Raw genomic sequence first — 19,704 nt, forward strand, 5'->3', positions numbered from 1 at the left:
TTATCTGTATATTTCTGTACATATGTAACATATTGTAGGCACTGTATATCCTGTACCTCTGCTTATTGCACTTCTGGTTAGATGCTAACTGCATTTCGTTGCCCTGTACCTTACATGTGCAATGACAATAAAGTTGAATCTAATCTAATCTAAAAATATGATAAACTATGATATCCCTTATGAAAATTAAAAATGTTTTTACTATTGTAAGAGTGTGGTAACCATGTTTTTTTTTTCATTTCAATATAGGCAGCTTTACTACAAATGCCATTTATTTAGTTTAGTAAAACCATGGCTAATTTTCATAAGGGATATTAATGTTTAGATTATATTTTGGTACATTTATATAGCTGAATCACAATAAAGCTCACCTGAACTTAAACTAGTTTGATTATAGTAGCCTATTTGTATAATTAGATTAGCCTACTCCTTTCAGTAGGTTGTCTATGTGTAGTTTTATACTTGTTTAAACTTTTACTGCAGAGGTAGCCTACAGCATTTCTCTCCACTGTAGGCTATGTTTCAACATATATACGTAGAAGACAATAAATCTTACTTGACCTAACGTAAAAATTAAATTCAAAATGCTTTCATTTTTGGTACACAATATTGTCACTATCCACTATACATTTGCATTTTAGTATTCAGTGTCACGATATATTGTTATACCTCTGCATTGTGTTTGAATGTTGAACAATCGTATCAATATATATGTATATTCTATATCCCGCGATCCAACAGAGGATAAGAGGTACGGAGAATGGATCAGTTTTTATAGGGAAAGACAGCCTAGTTAAATGTTTAGCCAGGTCACCTCTGATTTTTGAACTAATCAGTCATATTAACAACTTTACAGTACTTGTTGTGAATTTCACTGACACTGTAGTAGGGTCGCTTTGTGAAAACATCTAAATGGTTAATTATAGATCTAGTTAGACAGAAACTCACCTGTTCCCCACTCATATTGGTCTGAAAAGGTAAAGAGGTGTTTCAGGTCTCGGGAGACTAGCGTAAATCGACCAACAGCGCCATCTGCTGTTTTGGAAAAGAAAGTTGCTCAATTGCACATGTGAGAAAATCTGCCCGCACACGTGTGAGAAAATCAGCCTGTCGCATTTGTGAGAAAATCAAGCCAAGTTTCCTCATAAAAAGGCAAATGAGTCTCACAGTTGTAACACACAATACATATATGTGTCCATACCGCTGCATTTTCTCTCAAATAGAGATTTGTATTTGAAAATCACTTTGCGTTTGTTTGAAAGTCGAGTTTTTCTTTGCAAAGCAGATTGTGTTTATTTGCAAAACACTGGATTTGTTTGATAAATATTGGCACAAAAATCGCTCCATAGTCTCGCCCCTAATCAGACACCACTACGTCACATAACAGCGACAACAACAACAACAATGTCAGACTACGTGCCTGTGTTCGTGCTGCAGAACCTACTGAGCTCATTAGTTTTATTAAAGCAAAATCTTCTGCTTTGTGTGTTAGTTTATATTCAGCGCGCAAGGTTTATGCACATGGTTCTTCTCTGTTTTTTTGTGTATCTCTGTGGCAGAATTACAGCGCCACATATTGGTCTGGCATGTGTACTACATCGTTTTCAGTCGGTTTCAGTGATTCCGTGGAGACGGGGGTAGCTGCAGCCTGGAGCAATGGGCGTGCTGAAATGAGGCGTTCCGAAAGGTGAATCAGTACAACATAGGCTGTGTCCAAATTCAGGGTCTGCATCCTTCGGAGTACTCATTTGAAGGATGTTACGTCACAGCGCCGCGACGAAGGCTGTCCAAATTCGTAGGATCCTTCAAATGCGGCCCACAAATACGTCCTCCTTTTCCCCGAATTGGAAGGATGGGTGTGGTGGATCCTTTCCCGTCCTACCTATCCCATAATTCTTTTCGGCAGAGCGTAATGGCGGACGAAGCGAGCGGTAGCGGAGTGGGAGAGGAGTTTCTCTGACAAAACAAGCTAAAGTTTATGCTTCGGCTCAATGAATTTGTAGGAGAAATTAGTAGAATACTTAAAAACAAATAAAAATAGGCTATAATGGCTTACCTGGATGTGACTGTCTTGTAGTCTGATATAAAAAACTCTCCGACAACGAGCAAAGAAAGTATTTAATTTATTTAATTGCTTTATTTCTTCCAAAATAATTAAAATGAGGAGAATAACTCTTTGTTTGTCCATTTTCCCGCTTCTTGCTTGGCGCTGTCACGGTTGCTAGGCGACAGGATATGAGCAACAGGTAAGGGAGGGAACTGAAAGAAGGGTAGGCTGTCCAAATTCACAAACACCGACTTCCGGGTTTTGCGGACGTCGGAGGATCCCTCCTCCTTCAACCGGGTAGGAAGGATCCTAAGGAGGATGCAGACCCTGAATTTGGACACAGCCAAAATCTACCCCTAACCCTACCCCCACACCCTGACAGACAGCTTTGTCGACCAATCATTAAGACCTTTCTCCACGCCCCTACCTTTTGGCACGCCCTAACCTTTCGCCACGCCCATTGCTCAAGCCTGCAGTTATCCCTACTTGATTCCGTGTGGACACAGATATTTCCTGAGACGACTCCGTGTTTACGGAATTTGAGGCAAAAAAAAAAGATTGGATACGGAGAAACCCGTCTTCGTGTGGACGTAGCCTTTTCTCAAGAGAATCCAGCATTCAAAGGACTGAATAATTAACCATCCAAAATTTCCCCTGATATATAGGGCGTTGTTACCCAGAACATCCAATCAACCAGGAACACATTTTGTGCACCGAAACACCTTTGCAGCCGACACGTTTTACAAATGTATTTTATTTACAGTGTAAAAATCTTGTTAATAAATATGATTGCTCTCTGCATTTTTTTTCTTCTAGAAAGGATAGGGGAAACACGAAAACCTAGATGCTGAATGCACTGAGACCCTGATGTACTTCATAAGGTTCTCCGGTTTCTTTCTGCAGGCCCAGTCCATCCAATTAGAAGTAACCTGAGAGTTAGTTTAGGAACAGGTTGAACATGACAAACAAACTTGATTACAGAAGAGTAAAGACATCCTTTAAAAACCAACTGTTTTAAAACTCTCTATATAACAAGTTATTGTTTATCCTAGGAATAGAGGTCCCAGTGTACTGTTAAAAGAGACAAACACCGTTTTAATAGAGGTACTGCCCGTTTGATGTCTCTTAAATGGAAAATACCAGTGAGTGAGCACAATTTATGATGTTATGGTGTCAGATTTAACCTTATTTAAAACATTATTTAACCTTAACATTATTAGATAAATAGAAGGTGTACTTAAATAACTGGGAACAGCTGAATAAACTGACTAAAGTCATTGCTATGGGTCAAATCACATCCCTCACCATTTAAAAAACACAGGTAGAAATATTGTAGCTCCTCCTTAAGGTAACAACTGTCCATTTTCACTTTTTATAGTGCAAAGTATTTCACAGTTTTTTTATGACCTACATTAGAGTATCAAAGTACTATGATATTACCATCTGATACAATCACTGTATAATAGAGGTGTATATTTTTTTGAAAGTTTGTAACAAAATGTAATTATTGCATAGAATTCTTGTTCTTTTTATATAACTACTAAATGTTTTTGGGGGAAGAATTTTTATGTGATCTACAAAAAAAAAAAAAGTCGTGTAAAAAATTGGTGTAAAATTTACTTTTGTCACGGTGCGCTGGGGACGAAGGAGCGAGGAGATGAGGATACGCTTGAACAATACAATCTTTAATAATTTCAAACATAGGAAGACATCTAACAACAGACAAAGAACCAAGGCAGAACACAGGACTTATAAAGACAGGGAAATAAAAGGAGCAAACGAGAAGATTAATGAACTCAGGTGATAAGAATGAGCAATGATTGTAGATGAGAACAGGAAACAAACCAAATAAGGGCAAACAGGAACTAACACGTAACAACTTTAAAACAATTTTCAATCAGAAATTGCTAGTAAATTTCACAAATAACACATTAAATTAAACATGAAAATTTTCTTGTAAAATATACTTGATTTTTATTTTATTTTATTTATTTATTTTTGTAGTATGTTTATACAAAAATATAAATTTCTTTCGTTACTCTTCTAAACATGAATGCATGTATTTGCACACAGTTTCACAGAAACATCATTAGCTGGTCTCAAACTGAAGATAAAACAAATACACTGAACAATTACTTGAAAGAAAATGTGCATTACAAAGATGTTGATATTGGTGATGCTGATGTTTCAAAAAAATAATACTCCTTTTCTTCACAGTTCTCTGCCAGCTCCAGTGCTTTGCTTCCTGCTTAAGCTACAACATTCAAATCATTGACATCCCCAATGCCACCATGCCCATCATCAGCAATGCCAACCCTGATTTTAGCAGTCTCTCAGTCAGCACAGATGACAGCAGCTTTGACCTGTTTTTCTCTGAAATTCCAGAGACTGAAACAATGGTGTGTACTTTCAACGGGCCTAGCGACTACACAACATTCAGAGATGTTGACCTCAATAAACTAGCCCTCATCAATGTTGGAGGAGATTGCTACACATTTCCTTGGAGCACACTGGAGGAATTCCCACTCACTCGTTTGGGACAGCTGTGTCACTGCAGCAGCCCGGATGATATCGCCCAGCTTTGTGATGATTACGATGAGGCCCGGCGAGAGAACTTTTTTGACCACAGCTCGATGGCCTTCCGGGTCATCTTAAACTTCCTGGCTGCAGGTAAACTGAGGCTGTTGCGGCAGATGGGGCATCGACCCTGCTCACATGGAACGCTGCTGTCGGCGCAACTTGTTGTCCTGTGTGGAGGAAGTAGGAGAGAAGAAAAGGAGGAAGAGAGGAGGCAGAAAAGGCTAGCCATACAGAAGCCTCTAGCACAAGAGAAGGGCTACATCTGGTTCATGAGCCAGCTGCAAGAAATAATGGAAAACCCTCATTCTGGCTTCCTTGGGAAAATATTTGCATGTTTCTCAGTGGTCATGATTGCTGTGACAGTTATCAGCTTGTGTATTAGCACCATGCCTGATCACGATAACAGGGTTAGTGCACAAATTCACTATTTTTATATATACTGTCTTCCGAGGGCTCTCTATAGTGTACCATGATATATATTCTACACCCTTTAAATATAAAGGTTGATGCCATAAAAGAAACAATTTTGGGTTCTCCAAAGAACCTTATGGTGAACAGTTCTAAAAAGAGACATTTATTCCTAGCGTGAAGAACATAGAACCTCTTTCCACTATAAAGAACCTTTTGTGCAGTGGAAAGGTTTCATGGATGTTAAAAGTTCTTAATGGAACCATAGATGCCATCAAAAACCTTTATTTTTCAGAGTGTTCACCAAATGACAGAAGAATGCAAAAATATAAGGAATTAATGGGGTCACAATCACTATTTTGTATTTCTTCTCACCACAATTCAGCTTTACGTGACTATTACGTTTAATACTTTTATGTATTTGGGTTATTTGTGCGTGGAATATCTTGTTTTCAGTTTATTCATCCTTGTGACATACAGTAAAGTAACCGATAATTCGATAATTTAAGAATAAACAATTTTTGCAGTAGTTTCAACAAAAGGACTATGTTCCAAATAATTATATTGTAATTTATCAATAATAATTATAATAATTTATGGAGATACAAGTCATTTATTAAATTCCAAAAGCACACAAATACGTAGGGAGAAATTGGGAGGCCTCGGTTAGGAGGGGAGTCAGGAGAGATTCCAGCCAACCACGTGGTTGTTCAAAATCCAGAGTGAACTGAAGAGCAGAACCAAACAGCAACACTGGTGGGAGATGAGTACAGTCCAAGGACAACAAGATAGGCGAGGCCAGCAATAAACATCAGGGAACATAGAATGGTGATGGCAGGGGACAAAGAGAGTGAAACCTGAAGAGTGGAGGCAGGAAGCAAGCAGTGATGGCTAGAATCCTTTGGGACTGGCAGGCAGATAGAAGATATAAAGAGGAGCTGGATGAATGGAACAGGAAGAGGAGGGGAGCCAGGAGGGCAGGGTGGCAAGAGTCTGGAGAGTGGTGATGGGGAAGAAGGGATCCAGCAGCCAGAACAGACAGGGGAGCTGGGGAGCCAATAAATACATAAATAAATAATAATCATGATTTTTATTAAAAATATAACTGGAAGCCATTCACTGTGTTAAAGGTGCATAGCCAAAGCTTTATTGAACTGTTGAAAAGGATTTTGAGTTCTGAAAATTACAAGTTTGTTTAAATCAGTTTGAGCTCTGGTCCTGGACACCCACCACTCTGCATATTTCATATGTCTCCCTTATCTGACAAACACAGTTCAGTTCATTGAGCTCTCTCCTAAGAAGCTGATGATCTGAATCAGTTGTGTTAAATGAGGAAGACTTACAAAATGGGCTGAGCAGTGGGTCCCCAGGGCCAGAATTCAAAGGATTAAAGGTGCACTCATTTTTCTCTCAATAAAGTTTTAATATAAATAACTAGAAAGGTACAAAATGATTAGTGCACTTAAAAATAGAATTACAATAGCCCCATAAAAGCTGTATTATAAAAAAAAACAAATACTGTAAAACGTATGGAAGCAACATTTTAAGTTTTACAGATTTAATTTAAATTTACAGTAAAAACTTCATTAAAAATGTATTAATTGAAATAATGTTAATATACCAAATTTCTGAAATCTGTTTTTACCTTTATGGTATACTGACAACCACCTTCAAAACACAAAGAGAAAAAGCTAAGGTAAATACAAATATATACTGTAGTAGGTGCACAGTATCATCATGAAAATACAAAATGCTATCATGGTAACACATACGGCATAACATACGGCATTTATGTCATAACAATAAAGCAATTAACATTAATTTAACAACAAATGTCCATAACTAATAAGAAAAAAAAACCAAGAAGAAATTTAAAAAACATCAAATGTGAGCTGTCACATAGAGAACTCTGGAAATGTAATCAAGCTGCCTCATTAGGACTGACAGTGTGAGATGTCACATGACCAGCCAAATACTACTTCACTTTATCTCAGTAGCTACACCCCACTTTCAATTTTGAATCTGTCTTTCATTACATATTTCCTTTAATAAAGCAAAAATGTCAATGTCAATAGTTAGATTGCTTGGTTTTTTTCCACAGATTTTGTAGAACATGCTTTAGTAAGTGATGTTTAATCTAAACATTCACCCGATTTCTGCTTATTGTTCTTTTACAGGGTGAATGCTCAGAAAAATGAAACAGTGTGCTTGGCCTGGTTCTCCATGGAGTTTTTGTTGAGCTTCCTGCAGGCTCAAAGCAAATTGCAGTTTGTTCGAAATCCACTTAATATCATAGATGTCATAGCCATTCTACCATACTACATTTCTTCGGTTGTCGATAGCGAAGATGAATCTGAAGAAGCCGAGCTTAATGGTAGTGCTGGTCGTGGATATTTAGATAAGATGGGTTTAATTATGCGAGTCATGTGTGCCCTGCGAATCCTGTATGTGATGCGACTGGCACGACACTCACTGGGCCTTCAGACACTGGGTCTTACGATACAACGGAGTATGTGAGAATTTGGACTCCTCCTTCTCTTCCTCTGCATGGCTGTAGCTCTATTCTCACCTCTCGTACATTTGGCAGAGAAAGAATTCACAAAGAACAAGCCCACTGGGCCTCACAGCTTTAGCAGCATTCCTGCTTCCTATTGGTGGGCTATCTTATCCATGACGACAGTTGGCTACGTTGACATGGTACCACACAGTAAACCTGGCCAGGTTGTTGCCTTTAGCAGCATACTGAGTGGTATTCTTATCATGGCTTTTCCAGCTACATCTATCTTCCATGTGTTTTCTCGTTCATATCATGAACATGAAATGATTTGTAAAGAAGAGCGAGCAGCCACCTTGGATGCTAAAGAGGATGCCCAGAGAGTGGTGGAGAGACACTCTTTTTCTTGGACCAGCAATAACAGTAATGGACAAAGCAAGGGCAATGGCACAACTGCCAGTCAGCCAACTACACGCTGCAATGACATCTGATCTTTTATTTGCATATCTCTTCATACTTTGTTGGTTTTCTAATTTTCTACATGTGATTTTGAATCAGTTGGAATGTGATTTCTGCGACAAATCAATAAAATAATTATCTGCACCTTTAAAATTACTAAGGTTTTGCATATGATGTGTTCCTTTACCCTTAAACATTAAAATTGTGTCTGTATTTGTGATTATTGTTCCATTTTATACATTTATATTGTGATTGAAATTATTCATTCAGACCTCACCACATTACCATGTCACAGATAACAAGTCACTGCCTTTTAATTGCAGTTACCTTCAACCTTTTGGTATTTGTGGTTTGCATAATATATAAATCCATATTTCTTAAAACACAAGCTCAAGCAACTCAAGAATCTGATAATTGGTAAAATATAATTGGTACCTATTATATGTAATTTTTTTGGAGAAAAAAAAATCATAATAAATGTTTATATCTGCCACGTGTTGGTTTGCGTTTAGTTCCTGTTTGCCCTTATTTGTTTTTTCCTGTCCTAGTTTAGTTAATCATGGTTTATTCCATTCACCTGTTTTGTATTAAACATCTTGTTTGCCCTTTTGTTCTTGTTCCTTTATAAGTCCTCAGTTCTCCCTTTGTCTTTGACTGAGTTTAATGTTGTTTAAGTAAGGAATAATTGACGACGGACCGTTGAATTATTAGAAAAATAATGCACACCCGAGGTGGTGATGCGGCCACGACACGAAGCGGAGTGGCCGTTACACCTCGGGTGTGCATTATTTTTCTAATAATTCAACGGTCCGGAGTCAATTATTCCGCTTATACTACGGTTGCCACACCTCAAGACATCGATCAGATTATATATTTCAAGGGATTCGTCCGTTTTTTCTACTTAAATCGCTATTGTGAGTAGGATTATTTCTTCCGCATCTCATCCAACGACTCTTTTGCTAGTTCCAAAACGTCATTTTAAAGCTGGCAATGGAGGCTTGAGCCGTTGATAGCAGACTAATGCAGTTAATAATGAAGTTATTAGAAAGAGAGCGAGAGAGACAGAGACACAGAGAAAGAGAAACAGAGAGAGAGAGAGAGAGAGAGAGAGAGAGAGCTTGTATGAATTAGGCTACCTCTGTGTGTCCCTCAACAGTGTTCTGAAGCACCGTCTCTAAACTGTAAGTCTGCTTTAAGATGCAGCGCTGTTATTACCTCGCTAGTGAGAAATGTCATGTGTAGCCTTTAAGTTGCTACACTAGGCTAACTGATAAAATCGTCAGGGCAGCGCTGACAACGATGCGAAGTGATATGGAACTGTAATGCGGTCAAGAAAGCTGCCTGGAACTACGTTCGCCGTGCGTTTCCCTGAAAATAATTGCACACCTCAGAACGTTCGTCAGCCAATCAGATTCAAGCATTCAACGGCCCCGTAGTATAATGTTATTTAACGTTCATTAAAGGAAAGAGTGTGTTGATGCTACTTCGTTCTCATGATCCTTGTTTATTTTTACTACAACCACTAAATCCCGTAACAATATATTTTTAGGCATACTTAAAGTTACTGGTACAATAAAGAAAGAAAAAAACTACAATGTGTTTTCATGAATGTTAAAATTTTTGCATGTGGTAGAAAATCATAATGCTTAGGTTTTCGAACATTAAAGGGATTTTAAAAAATATATTTTCGAGAATGTTTAAAAGACAGTAGAGCACACGAGTATGTTTAGACTTTTCTTTAATTGTACAATAAAGTATGTTGCTTTGTTAAGCCACATAATAACATGCATATTCATTACTCTTATATGTTTGTCATCGTCAGTGACAGCTGGCCAATAGCGGGCGATAGAGGCTGCCCTCGCCGAACCACACACAAAATAATAATAGCTATTAAATAATTATAAAAATTGATGTCTGCTTCATGATATATGATATATGTTCAAAATAGCGTATATGCTGTATGTCCCCCTGTAGCGTCTGTTGGCATCTCCTGTTATTGCAGCTTGACTTTTGCTGCTGCACTGTATACAGAAATTGTGACTTTGGAAAAAGCTTTGTTTTGTGAGAATCATTCTTAGATTTTATCCTGAACTATTAACAATTATGTTTATTTAAATTGTTTTTCTTAAAAGTATTTTTCTTAAACTTTTTCTTTATCTCTTTAGCATTAAATAAAGGAATGTTTGCTAAAACTGTTGTGGCAGAACCCTACGTGGAAAATGTTCCACCAGCCACCACTGATTATCCAGCCTGATCTCACACACAAAACGTACATATTTAGACGTAAATTAAAACGGTCCAATACGCATATACCTTTACGTATTTTCAGTGCCTTTTACGTATTATCTGGACGTAATTTCAGCTTTGATACGTATCTAAATTTACGTAAAAACAGCTCAAAATACGTACAGATAGAACGTGCTTTGACCAGTCAGTTATAACAAGAACAACCTGATCTCACAGAATTACGTGTAATGTCCACGGAACGTCAAATCCGTGGTGGCATCACGGAATCGCCGAATATTCCGTGATGGGCTCACGGAAATGATATCAATGTAAGTCAGTGACAGGCATCATCCGTTGTCCACGCACGGATAAGCGGATTCAAATATAACTGCATCGCAGTCACTCTTTTTACGTGGTCCACACACGGATCCGCTGATTCAGTTATTTGGAAACGTAAGCCTATATCAGTTTAAATATTGGGGGCACTTTAAGACCTATTTCAAATATACTTCACGTGAAATATTTTTCACCATGCCTGAAGCATTCCTCTGTAGTCGTTTGAGTGCTATAGCTTCCTCTTATCGGCTCACGTTCCGTGACGGTATCACGGAATCTTCCGTGGTCACCTCAGTTTCATCCTCACTGAACGTTATTTAGGCCAAAGAAGTCTTCAAGACGTCGTCTGCGATGGCAGTTAACCTGTCAATCTCTCATCTAACTTACCCCTGTTTTCGCTGTTTTCATATAATTCAGTCTGATCAGTTTGTAGCCTTTTGCTTATTGTGAATTTCTGTGGCGGCACCACGGAATCTTCTCACAACCTCGGGTCTCACGCAGTTTACCCTAATGTTGTTTCATTTAAAATAATTTGGCCTAAACTTCATCTGTCATTCATCACCCGAAACTGATGGGCCTACAAGACCGAAAGTTCGATGAGTGCTGTAGGCTTTAGCTAATGCAATCGTGAGTAGCCTATAATGTTGAGTCTATAACTGAAATCCGTGAAGATTCCGTGGCACCGCCACAGAAATTCACAATAAGCAATTTAATCTATTTATTCGTGGCAGGGGCACGTTTATTTCGTTATTTTCGTGCGCAAAATAACGAATGCAATCATGCGATGCAATCAACCTGTTTATTTATCTAACGTTATTTATGTATTTGTTTATTTATTGATTGATCGATCGATTGATTGTTTATTTCTTTATTATTTTTATTTATTAATAACTCCATCAATCGGTGGTGCTGACGTCATTGTAAGGCGCGATCCCAGGGTGCACTGCGGTTTCCGCTCGGTAAGTAGAAAAGTTAATTAATACAGATGGGAACAATCCTTACATTTACGGAACAAAAACTGTTTAATCAGGTCAAGAAGTTGTGTTGAGAACCTTTAGAATCGCAAGGTAGCAGTTTCGTGATGCAATAAATGACAGCAGATATTATAAAAATATGACATGCTGCACCAAATGTGTAGTAGGCTAGCTAAGATATGTTAGCTAATTACATTCAAGCTTGTTTATTTTTTCAAATAATTATGCAGGATGATATCATAGGAGATTGTGTGATGTGTGTTCAGTTACCCATATTACAGTACGTTAGCTCAATCACAATACTTTATCCATTTATAAATGCTCAGATGAAGAACAGTGTTGCCAGATTGGTGTGTTTTCCAGTAATTGATCGAAATCCACACAAAATTATATAGTAAACACACAAATCTTACCAATAATAAACTATACAAATTAACTCATAACTACAACAATATTGTGGCTCATCATATGGCATAATAAAGCAAATTAAGTGTTCTCTAAAGAAGACTACGTTGTAAACTGTTTTCCATGTCTGTCATTTGCCTTAATAGGGTACAACAGAAATATCAAAATGTCACCTGTCCAAGCCCTTTTTATTCCACGTATGACAACTCAAAACTGCACAATCTGCCAACACTGATGAAGAAAATACTGCTCAAAATGTAAGGAGTTCAATATTTTTTCTCTCTCTCTCTCTCTTATCAGGTCTTTTAAATTTGCCAGCTTCCAACATTCTCCTTTATTTTAACCTCCCTCCACACACACACACACTACACACACACACAAACCAAAGGCACTTTTAAGAGCCACGTCCGTCTTGTTAACCTGTACCTGTCTCTCTGTAGCTCACTCTCTCTCTCTCTCTATTTACATTGTTGTATCTGTCCATCTTTCTGTTTATCTCAATAGGTCTTACAAAAACTATTTTAACACCTTGTCTGTCTGTTTTTTTTTTTTTTTTGTGTATATTTCTACTTTATATTTCTTGTCAAGTTATGACGAGGCCTAAATTCCGGCCCTGCCCATCTTGCCAGACTCCCGATCAGGCAAGCAGGAAAAATTATGTCTGCTTTGGAAGTCTGTCCACTAAACAAAAAATAAATGACAAAGTGGTGTCACTGGATAGCCAGTGGGGTGATAAATGATAAATGACAAAGTGGTGTCAAGAAAAGCAGAAATGTTGGGCGCATAATTGATTCTGCCCTTATTGCAGTAAGTAAAATGCAATTTTTGATAAGTGTTATTTGAAGTGTAACTGAAAGCCCATGTTTGTCACATAGTGAATATCATAGACTGTAAGCAGTATGATGTGGCCTTTATAAACTTAGTCTTATTTCATACAAGGAAGACTCTTTGTCTTTAAATTTTCCTAAAGAGAATCAAAAAGTTGTGTTCTCTGTCAAATAATGAGTCAGGCATGTTGGCAATGATAGAAAATAAAAGAGTATTGTCCTTATCTGAAATTGAACTTTGATCGTATAAAAAAACAGATTAAATTCAAACTCCATTAAATGACCTTAAAATAAAATTGCTTTACACAGTGCTAATGTACTAATAATTCAGTGGGTTTAACTAATGTGTAGTAACTGCTTTTCTTCATTTCAGGTGCGGAAACTTGAGGCAGTGGGTTACAAGCCCATTTTATTTATTGGAAAACAAAATAAAAAGGCTTCAAATAAGTGGGTTGCAGACATAATTACCCATCTGCACCCCACTCCTGTCAATAGAAACTTTTTGGAGAAGAGGAGAAGGGCTTATGAATTTATCTTGACTAAGGGTATGAGCAATATTTGTGTTCAAAAATAATTATTATTTAAAATGCGTGTATTTTTCTTTGTTAATACAATACAGATTTGAAATGAATGTAAACTTGTATTAAAGCAACCTCCACAGCACAGCAGCTGGACAGTGACATCCCCATAGCAGAGCAGCACAACAGCCCCAGTCAGGAGCAGTGCAGTGGTTCCATTTTGGAGCCAGAGAGCCTCACCGAGGACCTGCCAGAGAGCCTCACCATGAAACAGGAGAGCCTCACTGAGGAGCAGCCGAAGAGTCTCACAAAGGAGTCAGAGACTGTATTTATACTCAACCCTGTTTCTCTGTTTAACCCACGCTCTCCAACTTCTCTCTCTCCTCCATATTGTACTACTTTTACAGCTGTTCTTCCTCCACAGTCTTCTCCTCCTCCACCTCCACTGCCACACTCTAAGTCTTTGCGACAAAGGAAGAAAAGGACAACAAGCTCAATCTGTTCACCAGCACCTTCTGCCACCTCGGTCTCTCCTCCATCTCTTATGCCCACAGATCTCTCCCTTCCACAGTCTTGTCCTCCACCTGCTGCCTCTTCCATCTCCCAGTTCTTGAGTCAGGAGGGGCCAAATGTGAAGAAGAAAAGAAAGGGTAAGTTTTGTTTGCCGTGGTATACCTTAATACGCAATATTAATAAATTTGCTCTCAGACAAACCTGACTTTAGGCAAATTAAATTTATTCGGGTCATCAGGTCATTGGTAGCCATAGCCAATTCACTGTATTATTTTCTTTAGTTATTTAGCTGTGTTTAAGTGGACAGTGTCCAAGGGCTGTGGTTAATGTCGATCACTGACTCAAAGGTGTAGCAGGAGATCTTGGAAAATGCTAACTTTAGCCTGATATCACTGAAAGCAAATGTAAAACCCTCCTTGCAAATCCCCGTCCAAAGCCACTCCCCCCCGAACACATGAACACACACAGATCAGACAATCAGAGACAACATTACTACAAAACATCACATGCCATTTACCGGTGAGAAAACATCATAGTACAATTAGTAAAAGTACTACAATACCAGGAAGGAAGGTCAGGTTGTTTGCTTGCCATTCTCGCTCTGTCTGTGTAGTGTATGTGAACGCGCTGATGAAGTATCAATGTCTGCGCAAACAGGGTGCGCAGAGGTATGCAAATACATGTTGACAGGCAGGGAGGAAAGCCAATAGAAACACTTGGAACGAGCATTTTGATTGGATGTACATTTCTTGGGCCTACGCCTTCCACAGAATATATAAATGCATATTAAATACATTTAGACCACTTAACTTAATGACATCTTCAGGATGTGAAGAGACTTTCAACCAGCATAACAAAAAACATTTCTGAAGACAGTCACCTATTGCCCCTTTAAGCTAGGAGGGCTTTTGGAAACCCAGCCCAGGACATTTTGCTTGATCCACAAAAAGCAGGGACAAAGTCACTTGGACACAAGTGGACAGGACCACAGATCACCTCACAAGTGAAATTACAACTATTAACTTGAGATTCAACTACAAAGCATGACACTCATTGCTTAATAAACTTTCCTTGTTTTTTGATCATTAAGGTTGCCGAACATTTAGTAGGCAGAAGATCTTCCTATTTGATAAAATAACTGGGGAAAGAATAAATGAGGTAAAATGTCTTTTATTAGGCTACTTGCTTGTTTTGGTGACTGATTCTGGCCTTTAAAGATAATAAACCAATATGTTATGCCCTATCCAGTAATTGCTTAAACAGCTCAAATAATAATTACTGTGTGTGTGTGTGTGTGTGTGTGTGTATAGGGAAAAGCAGAATTGAAAGTCTACTGGTTGCCTTGCACTGTGTGGTAAGTCGTGTTTTATTAACTCTTTCATTCCATTATATTGCTAAGTAGTCTATTCCATGACCAATATTATGTAGGCAAAGTTAAAATGGTGTCTTTAAAAGAAGCAGCACAGAAGTTTCTGTTATTGATGTCTGTGGCAAAAGAAAGGCTGATGGTCCGTAGTCTGGACTGAAACTCAGAGAGTGTGACTGAATTTCAAATTCTTGAAAGAATATACCATTATTTTTGATAGAAAAAGGAGAATGATCTACCTCCTTGTGTGGATTTAGATATCTAGTTATTAGTTAGAGCCCAAAATTTTGTGATTGAAGTGGACACAATGGATTGTGGGACCTGGACAATTCAGTGCTTTCAAAGTAATTATACAATTTTAAAAATGGTTGACAGGCAGCCAGTGTATTGTCAATAAAATGGGGCTGATGTGACCATATTTTTATTCACGTACTACATACACAACTAGCTGAAGCTTATTTATTGAGCAGGACATTTACCCAGTAATGTATTAGTAGTGAATCATGAACGCATAAAATCATTTTTCAGCATCTGAAACATTAAACTTGTCATAATTTAGCAATATTTCTAAGATGGAAAATGCTGTTCTACATGTGATTTTCAATGGATCGATTGCAGTCAAATGAGATCTGTGGTCTCAGCTGTACTAGATGATGTAACAATACATCCATCAAGACACAAATTAATAAACTTGCATCTTATTTTTAGAGGTTTTGGACCAATAATTGTTTCCAGTAGTGTCTTGCAATGAAGACTAGAACAGTGACGATAGTGGTGATAAAATGCATGAGGAAGATTAGGGCAATGAGAAAGAGAAGAGCAGTATTAAATATGAAGAAGGGGAGAACAATGATGTATGGCAGAGGGAGCAAGATCCTTATCCCTGAGTCTGTAGAACTGGCAGATCTGCTTGGACTGCAACATGAAAACATGCTGAAATGTTAAAAATTATTATATTCTGCAACTTATTATGCAAGTCATAGCCCTTTTCCAGCTAATCCAAGAATGTTTTTTTAATAAATGACACATTTATTGACAAATATCAATAAATATCAGTGAAATAATTAAATTAAACCCAACAATGATCTTTATTTTTGTTCTGTATTCTAATGATATGTTTCACTTATGATACTTACAGTGGCAAAACTTGGGATGACACATGGGAGCCTGCCAGCGAGTTTCAGCATTTTTTGCCAGTGTCTCCAAATCCCAACCAGCTTTCACCATGACAGTATACTCACCATGAACACCTGGACTCGTCAAACACACTTCAATTCTGAGTGTGTTGTTGTTATTGTTTTGCTTGCTGTTCTTCGTTAAAGTTTTTGCACAGTGCATACACTCTTTTAGTATTTTTTTTAAAAAGTTGTAATTTTAAACACCTTTTACATTTGTCATGAACTGCGTAACAGCCAGGTAGTGTAACATGGAGAGGACATGCTACAAACATGCTGTTTGTTATAATGGCATGCCCAAAGATATTATTTTTTAAGATTTAGGTGACAACTAATTATTTGAGAGCAAAATAGATGACCCATGAGATTTTCTTAGATCCAATGAGACTGCTCATAACTATTTATATTCAGTTATGAAAAGCTAGACTGGTTTTATTTGTATTGGAATAGTAAGGCTGATAACCACTTGGCAACTGCTAGCAAGTTTTGTATAGTATTTTCTTTACTTTACTCTTTACTAAACTGTCTAAAAAAAGGTTAATATTTTATGTAATCTTTATTTTTGTAAAATGTTGCAAAAATATGTTTGTTTTTTTGGTGTAAAATTACGGTTTGGACATATAAGGTAATACAAATATTTCTAAAAATACCTGGAAGTGTCTACACATGAGCATGTAAAACAAATATCTTTAAAAATAAAAAAAAACCTTGTGGAGCATGTCCCCAGTTCTCACCTTTTTACCCCGTTACCTGTTTGCATTTCTGTATATAAGTTTACATGAACTGTCTGTCTGTCGTGCCAAACATGAATAAATACCACCAAATAATAAATAATATTATATATATGTTGTTACATATTTCTCAGTTACATACATGTTTCCATTTTGTCTGAAATATAATACATTTATTAATAAGAATGATTATTTAAATTTTTATATTTCACCAAAACTGATTGCTTTTATTTGTACAATTTTATAATAAACTGCTATTTTTATGTCTGTAATATCAAGTATCTAGGTGAGAGAGGATACTGTACTACACCTGTCTACATTTGTCTTTAAGGTTTGACTTACTGATACATTTTGGGAAAGGATTATATATTTGTATGTGTGTGTGTGTATATATATATATACAAATGAAACATTTATACAATACATATATATACAAATTAAACATTTATACAATACATATATATACAAATTAAACATTTTGAAATAGTTTATTATATTTATTTCTTATCCAGTACACAGCTGTCACAGTTAGTTACCCTCCGGTTCATACCATTGTAATGAATAGGCCCTTGCTTTGAAAAAAATGTTTCTACATCAGGTTAGCCCCAGATAGGAATCTATAACTATAAAAATATATTTTTATTTTTAGTGAGAAGAAACCAATATTTAACTAACCTTCTGGTATAACCCACCTTCAGCTGGAAGATCCCGTAATAACCATATTTGGACAAGTGTGACGTGATTTTGACATGGGGTGCCTGGACTAACGTTTAGGCAAAAATAAGGTGCTTCATGTTGCAAACTATGTTTTACTGACATTATAACTTCAGTAATACTGTCACTGAACAATTACAGATTGCTATGTTGCAAGAAATTACCCATTTACCGAAATCATAACCCTAACCCTACAGCGTAAGTAGGGAACTACAATTTACAGTGCCATGTCCCATCAATAGCGTGACAAAGGCTTATGGGTAATGTAGTTTAAAAACCTTTTAGTAATTAAATAAAGCAAATGCTATATTTAATGAACAAAGGGATATCTAAATATGTTCATTGTGCAAATCCTTACGATATATTTGAGAGCCAGGTCGAAATTTGGTATTTTACTAAGAACACTTTTTAAAACACTTTTTTACAAACTTTCTATAAATGTGAGAAAACTGTGTCCAACATTATTTATTAAACATAGGATAAGTAGTTGTCCTGCTGTTTTTCCCTTTGCTATGCTCATTGGACTTTGAGTTACAGCCATTTGAAATGTGCCGTTTTTTTCCTCTTCCAGGGGGCACTTCTGGTCCCCTGGGGGTGGAAGGGCAATAAAACCTATACAGGTGTACTATCTTTGTCATGGACAACAAACTGTTGTCACATTTATGCCTGAACATTTTTATTTATTTCTGCCCCTTTCTGTATTTACAACATGCTTATGTTAGGTTTTGATGGTGCTGTGAGACTCCATAAAACACAATACAGAAATACAGTAAAAATGTACACAACAATTTTTAAAAATAACATGTCTAGGCAACATATTATTGCTTTATATATCATTAATTTTCCTTGAGCACAATGGCAATGGGTGAACGTGCATTTAGTGTTGGGAAATAATGATTCTTCATCATGATTTTTTGTTTGTTTGTCATGCTTGTCTATGTCCTTATTATAATCTGCTTATTCCATGTCTCCAAACAGGTTTCAGTTGTTATACAGCATCCTAAACTAGGACACAGGCATGTGGCCACAGTTGTTTTTCCTCAGCCCAGGGCTGAAGACCTAAAATTCCCTTTTCCCTGTGAATCATATTTCATTTGATTATTATTAATCATGATTATTTAGTCTTGTAGTTGGTTGAGGTGGAGCTCAACTATTTTGTAGACAACTGTACAACTGTATCTAATGATCATTGTCAATATGAGTTAATCTGCTAATTATTTTCTCCATCACTCAACCGATTGTTTGGTTTGTAAAAATTATGAAAATAGTGAGAAATTTCATATTACCCAAAAAGATATCACAAATACTGTGAGCAGTTGAAACCTCAAAATTAAAAAAAAAAAAAAACAATTAAGCAACTAAAAAAATGCAAATCTTACAATTTTCTAAGCTGGAACCATGAATTTGTTTTGCTTTAAAATGATCAACAAATTGACTAATTCTTTTGGCTGTACTTATACTGTAAGTATAAACTACTGAGCAGTTTTATTTATACCAAAATGTCATATGATCATCAATGTCAAAATGAGCTGCAAGATCTGAAAAAAAAAAAAATTCTTGTTTGAACTGTAGCCTAGCACAACTACACAGAGGCATGAGAGGAAACAAGTCATCTAGAGGACAAGTACCTCAAATCTATACTTTAATACAGTACAGTACTTAGCCTTACAATAATGCACTGCATGACCACCGCTGACTGGTTGTAGAGGCATGCAGGCATTCATTTTTATGTATGCAAGTGAAAAGACAGACACTACACTTTGATTATATTTATAAGGTGATCAACAGCAGATTTTATTACATGCTTTAGGTCAAGGTCACTGTCAAGAAGAAAAAGGTGTCACTGTCTCTTGGATTACAGTTCGTCATCAGAATTGTCGAAGTCTCTGTCATAGTCATCAGCTGACAGTTTGTTTAAGAAGTTGATGTTC

At 36.9% G+C, this 19,704-nt stretch overlaps 1 protein-coding gene and 1 pseudogene across 4 annotated transcripts; both read left to right on the forward strand.

Moving 5' to 3' along the window:
- Nucleotides 1–4,338: 4,338 nt before the first annotated feature.
- LOC306870334 (voltage-gated potassium channel regulatory subunit KCNG4-like) lies at nt 4,339–8,020 on the forward strand (annotated as a pseudogene). Its single transcript has 2 exons — nt 4,339–5,034; nt 7,213–8,020. The product of its transcript is annotated as a voltage-gated potassium channel regulatory subunit KCNG4-like (transcript).
- Nucleotides 8,021–10,894: 2,874 nt separating this feature from the next.
- Nucleotides 10,895–17,171, forward strand: LOC306872944 (uncharacterized protein). Of its 3 annotated transcripts, XM_079421903.1 has the most exons (8): nt 10,895–11,509; nt 12,076–12,186; nt 13,130–13,301; nt 13,406–13,599; nt 13,699–13,924; nt 14,878–14,945; nt 15,098–15,141; nt 16,292–17,169. In XM_079421903.1, the coding sequence occupies exons 4-8, from the start codon at nt 13,540–13,542 to the stop codon at nt 16,380–16,382; spliced, it is 489 nt and encodes a 162-aa protein (XP_079278029.1). In that variant the 5' UTR covers nt 10,895–11,509; nt 12,076–12,186; nt 13,130–13,301; nt 13,406–13,539; the 3' UTR covers nt 16,383–17,169. The 3 variants fall into 3 exon arrangements, with proteins under 3 accessions (XP_079278029.1, XP_079278027.1, XP_079278028.1); XM_079421901.1 differs by having other exon boundaries at nt 13,406–13,924; nt 16,292–17,149; XM_079421902.1 differs by lacking the exon at nt 10,895–11,509 and adding an exon at nt 11,512–11,617 and having other exon boundaries at nt 13,406–13,924; nt 16,292–17,171.
- Nucleotides 17,172–19,704: the final 2,533 nt, after the last annotated feature.

The sequence above is a fragment of the Barbus barbus genome, assembly GCF_936440315.1.
Source record: "Barbus barbus genome assembly, chromosome: 1".
Taxonomy (NCBI): domain Eukaryota; kingdom Metazoa; phylum Chordata; class Actinopteri; order Cypriniformes; family Cyprinidae; genus Barbus; species Barbus barbus.

What these genes read in the sequence shown, in the direction of transcription:
- LOC306872944 (XM_079421901.1), top strand. Translation starts at nt 13,540, where the DNA reads ATGAAACAGGAGAGCCTCACTGAGGAGCAGCCGAAGAGTCTCACAAAG. An exon ending in TGTGAAGAAGAAAAGAAAGG is followed by an intron (nt 13,925 to 14,877) that starts GTAAGTTTTGTT and finishes TTGATCATTAAG; the next exon opens with GTTGCCGAACATTTAGTAGG. An exon ending in CTGGGGAAAGAATAAATGAG is followed by an intron (nt 14,946 to 15,097) that starts GTAAAATGTCTT and finishes GTGTGTGTATAG; the next exon opens with GGAAAAGCAGAATTGAAAGT.